Genomic DNA, 5,000 nt, shown 5'->3' with positions numbered 1-5,000 from the left:
CCATTTTGTTTTCTCCATCTAGCCTCCCTCAAGCCTGAACGATGTTCTCAAATGATGTGACTTTTTCCTTGGAATGAGCGCTGCTGGTGCTGGGAATCCCTCTCCTGATTCTCTGACCCGAGGCGGCCTCGTGTGTTTGGGTTTGATTTCGATGTCAATCCGCCACCATTTGGCCAGCCAACGAAATTTGCGGTCTTTGATTGCAAAGATTCGATCTGAGGATAGGAGGCCTGAGCGTGGAGCTTGTCCCCTTATCGAGTGATTTAAGCCGCACAGAGACGAAACATCAGGCAAGAGGAGCGTGTTTGCCAGGCGCTGTCGCACACTTGGTTACCCAATTTGTTGTCATTCTATTGCCGCGCGATTGAATTGCCGAGAATTTAGCCTGCACAAAAAATCAATCCTGCTCCGTTCCTCCCCCAGCGAGGGTATCTTTTCCTGTGGAAGTCAGTGCGATATTACCGACAGCAAATGTCGTGAACTTTTTGTCGGGTTCGTTTGTTATTTGTGAATAGTGCCTAACGAATGCGAGAGGGCGATAAACAGAAAGGGCAGCACTTAGGCACGGTTCCCACTATTTCCAATTCAATCGCGCTCTGTTGACTCTCGAAGACGTGAGAGCGTTTTTAAACTCGCCGAGAAGATTACACCTTTCTAATCATGGCATTCTTCTCGTTTCTATTTGCAGATGACCCGAAACACGTTGCACTCTCCAAGTAATCCCTCCCTTCACATGACGTAAAAGAAGGCACGACCTCAAAGAAAGAAAAGCATCACCATGGCAGCCAAGCTGAACTTCTCCACGCTGGTGACCTTGACGTTGCTGCTGACTTCCATAGCGCAGGAGCTTACCTTCGAGATCCTGGAAGAGGCGGGACCCGGGCTGCTAGGCAACGTGGGAACAAAAGCGAACCTGACGTCGGTGCTGGGACAGCAGGAGCTGAACAGCCTGCAGTACACGGTGGTTGAGGATAGCAGGGGGCCTGAGTCTCTCTTCTACGTGGACCAGACCTCGGGTGACCTGTCCACCACCAAACCGCTGGACAGAGAGCGGCTGTGTGGCACTGCTGACGTGTGCACGGTCAGGGGCGACGTTGCCGTCCAGTCCTCAGACCCGGACTCCGCCTTCTTTAGGAAGTTCTCCGTCCTCGTCTACATCCTCGACGCCAACGATCACGCTCCCTTGTTCACCCAGAACAGCTTCGTGGTGGGTATCTCGGAAGTCGAGTCTCCGGGCAAAACGTTCCGCCTGCCTTCAGCGACGGACGGGGATGTCGACGAAGTGAACAAGGTTCAACGCTACGCGCTGGAGCCCAGCTTCCCGGAGTTCGAACTGTCCTCTATCCAGCGTCAAACCATCCAAGGGCAGAGGCAGTTTACGGTGGCTTTGAAGCTTCTGAAGCCGTTAAACCGAGAAGCACAGCAGCTGTACACAACGTCGCTGGTAGCCTACGACGGTGGAAACCCTCCCAGGAGAACAGAGCTGCCTCTGGCGATAGACGTTCTGGACGAGAATGACAACGCGCCGGTGTTCGAGAAGAAAGAGTACAACAAGACGCTGAACGAGGGCACGGCGGCTCAGACACGGGTTCTCAAGGTCAGCGCCAAAGACCTGGATGAGGGAGACAACGCCAGAGTGTCGTTCTCCCTGTCTGACAACTCTGACCTCACTGTCAAGTCTCTGTTTGCCGTGGATGAGGATACTGGTGAAATCAAGCTGAAGTCTTCCCTCAACAACAAGGGAGGCAACACCTACGATTTTGAGCTGATCGCTAAGGACAACGGTGTTCCTCAGCTAAGTTCCAAGTGCAGGATAGTGGTGAAGGTCCTCGACACGTTCAACGACCGCCCAGAGATCGAGGTGAACCCGCTGTTCAGCCGTCGAGGGGCGGCGGTTGTACCTGAATCCTCGGCCATTGGTAAGGTGACGGCGCTGTTGACGGTGCGTGACCACGACTCGGGCCGCAACGGCCTGGTGACCTGCGATCTGGACAACGCCTTCTTCTCGCTACAGAAGCTGGAAATCAACGAGTACAAGGTCATCGTGGCGGCGGCCCTGGACCGCGAGCGCCGCGCCAACCACACCGTCACCATTCGCTGCACGGACGGCGGCGACCCCCCGCTGAGCAGGTCCAGCGAGCTGAGGGTGGAGGTCAGCGACAGCAACGACAACGCCCCCGAGTTCTCGTCCAACGACTACGTGCTGTCCGTGGCGGAGAACGAGGTGGTGGGCACGTGGGTGGGGCAGGTGAGAGCGTCCGACGTGGACAGCGGCGATAACGCCGACCTGATCTACGGCATGGACAAGAACGGCGACACGTTCACCATCGACACCATCCTAGGCGACATCTACACCACGCGCTTCCTGGACCGCGAGGACACGCCCTCCTACCGCTTCGAGGTCTTTGCCTACGACAAGAGCGCCGCGCCTCTCACCGCCATGGCCACCGTGGTCGTCAACGTGGCCGATAGGAACGACCTGCGCCCCAAGTTCACCAACGCCACCTACCACTTCCGTGTGGACGAGCGCACGCCGCCCGGCTCCATGATCGGAGAAGTCAGGGCCACAGACGGTGACCTTGGGCTGAATGCGCGTCTGGAGTACTACCTGGTGACGTCACAGCCCCGCCCCCGCTTCCCGCTGAGCGTGAACTCGTCCGGCGCCATTCTGGTGACCGGGGACATCGACTACGAGGCGGAAGACCTCTACCAGTTCGTCGTGGCCGCTGTGGACCTGGGCTCGCCGCCACAGAACTCCACGTGTCACGTGACGGTGGAGGTGGTGGACCGCAACGACCACACCCCCGTCATCACCTTCCCAAGCCACGACAACCCCTCCGTCTCCATCCCTCTGGACACCGCGCCGGGATCGGAGATCGCTAAGATAGTCGCCTACGACCTAGACAGCGGTGCTAATGGAGACCTTCGATACAGCATCAGGGTAAGCAACAGAACGATGCTCTTTCTCGTGGACGAACACTCCGGAGTTATCAGTCTGGGCCAGCAGATACTTCCCGAAGATGTTCGCTCCTTCAACGTCGTCGTCAGCGTCCACGACAACGGTGTCCCCCAGATGGCGCAGCAGGCCTTGCTCAGAATAGACGTGACGTCATCGGACGAGCTGGCAGCGGCGGCGCAGAATGACATCAACATGAAGATCGTTATCGCGATGGTTTGCGTCACTTTAGTCCTGGCCATCGCGGTGTTAGTCACGCTGCTTTTGATCCGTCTCTTCGATCGGAGGAGGCGCACAGCAGCCGAGAAGCACAGACACGAAGTCTTGACCAAGTCCAGCTACCAACCTCAAGAATATGACAAGGAGACAGGGCTCAACAGGACCACGACAGTCTTCACGTCCAAACGAGAAGACACGACGGTGTACAGCCCCAAACGGGTCCACCAGCCCACTGTAGTCACTCTGCCAGACAATAGCACTCTCACGAAGAACAAAAAGAAAAGTGTTAGTTTTGAGAGGGAAAAAACTCTCAGTGAGACGGAGGGACCTCCAGACGGTGGGTACCCGAGTCCCGTGAGACAAGCTACCCGGGAAATGTACCCCATTCCTGACAATTGTACTGTGGGCAATTTTTCCACCTTCAAGCCTTCTAATCGACCGCCATCATACAATGAACAGGTAAAGGATCAACGCTTTTTGTTTTTCTCTTTTTTCTACTAAGCTCAGTTCACATCAATTCAGTCTAAGCATGTTTTCTCTTATGTCGGATCTGTCTGTCTGTCTGCTGTCTGTCTGTCTGTCTGTTTCTCTCTCTCTCTCTCTCTCTCTCTCTCTCTCTCTCTCTCTCTCTCTCTCTCTCTCTCTCTCTCTCTCTCTCTCTCTCTCTCTCTCTCTCTCTCTCTCGGGGTTTATCCCTCTTTCTCTCTCTCATTTCTCCCATTTCTGTCTATTCTGTGCACGTTTTCCTCCCGTTTGCTGCTGAAGTGATTAATTGCTTTAGTGCGGCAGTTCTCTGGTATCGAGTTAGACATTGTCTGAGTCTTAATACTTGCATGTGTCTTTTGAACCATGATGGATTCATGCACGTGTTATAATGTGCTTGTGTCTGGGTCTACTTGTCAGGGCATGGATTTGTACACATTGGCGTTGATTTATATCAGTTTGATTGTGCAGCTATGATTGTAACAAAACCGTACAACGATGCTGCACAGAGTGTTAAAACGTGTCAGAAAAACAATCAATGAGAAGCAACAGAGAGAGAGAGAGAGAGAGAGAGAGAGAGAGAGAGAGAGAGAGAGAGAGAGAGAGAGAGAGAGAGAGAGAGAGAGAGAGAGAGAGAGAGAGAGAGAGAGAGAGAGAGAGAGAGAGAGAGAGAGAGAGAGAGACGGATGCTAGAAGAGATGTACACGTATTGTGAGACACAAACAACACAAACTAGTGTGGAAACTTTGTAAACTACATCTATAACTGTCAGTGAAACGTAACTGTACTCTCACTTTCTATCGCATAATACTGCTTCGGTGTCATAAATCAAACAATGTTCAAAATGAAACATAACGCCTTTCAGCATATTAGCAGAGAACCATATGATAGCCCGCTCACAACATTGTGAACAAGTTTCAAGCTTTACAACTTAATCGTATATGAGTAATGGCGGTGTTGAAGTTAAGGCAAAAGGAATCAAATGATTGTTTTATAAAGTTCTACAATTACTTTTCAAAGTTGTAAGATGCGCTCAAAGAATGTTCAGACTTTGATCATTTTATCTTTTGAATGCAGTGCGTTATGAGTGTATAACAGCTGAATAACACATAAGGTGACAGGAACCAGGGACATAACACAGTATTTTACAACTTTGAGAGGGTAAACAGGGATAATGTTTCAAGAACAGCAACGTATCTTAGAAGTGATTCAGATGTATTTACCGAGCACAGTTGTGTATGCCGCCTTATTTTCAGCTTCATGAAAAAAGTGTGTGCATTAAGCAAGTAAACTTGGCTCTGGTGCGAACAGTCTTTTCTCAAGATCAAATATAGCACCGGTT

General features: G+C 52.1%; 1 protein-coding gene across 1 annotated transcript in view; it reads left to right on the top strand.

Annotated features, from left to right (window-relative positions):
* Positions 1-4,135, top strand: part of LOC138967995 (protocadherin-9-like) — a 19,456-nt gene extending 15,321 nt beyond the window's left edge. The window contains exons 2-3 of the mRNA XM_070340555.1: positions 689-3,634; positions 4,130-4,135. Coding sequence (XP_070196656.1) covers positions 779-3,634; positions 4,130-4,135 — 2,862 coding nt within the window. The 5' untranslated portion in view covers positions 689-778. The remainder of the gene's footprint in view (positions 1-688; positions 3,635-4,129) is intronic.
* The last annotated feature ends 865 nt before the right edge of the window (positions 4,136-5,000 follow it).

This window comes from Littorina saxatilis, linkage group LG6, assembly GCF_037325665.1.
Source record: "Littorina saxatilis isolate snail1 linkage group LG6, US_GU_Lsax_2.0, whole genome shotgun sequence".
Taxonomy (NCBI): Eukaryota; Metazoa; Mollusca; class Gastropoda; order Littorinimorpha; family Littorinidae; genus Littorina; species Littorina saxatilis.
Note: the sequence above shows the minus strand (reverse complement) of the source record. Positions and strands in the feature narration are given on the sequence as shown.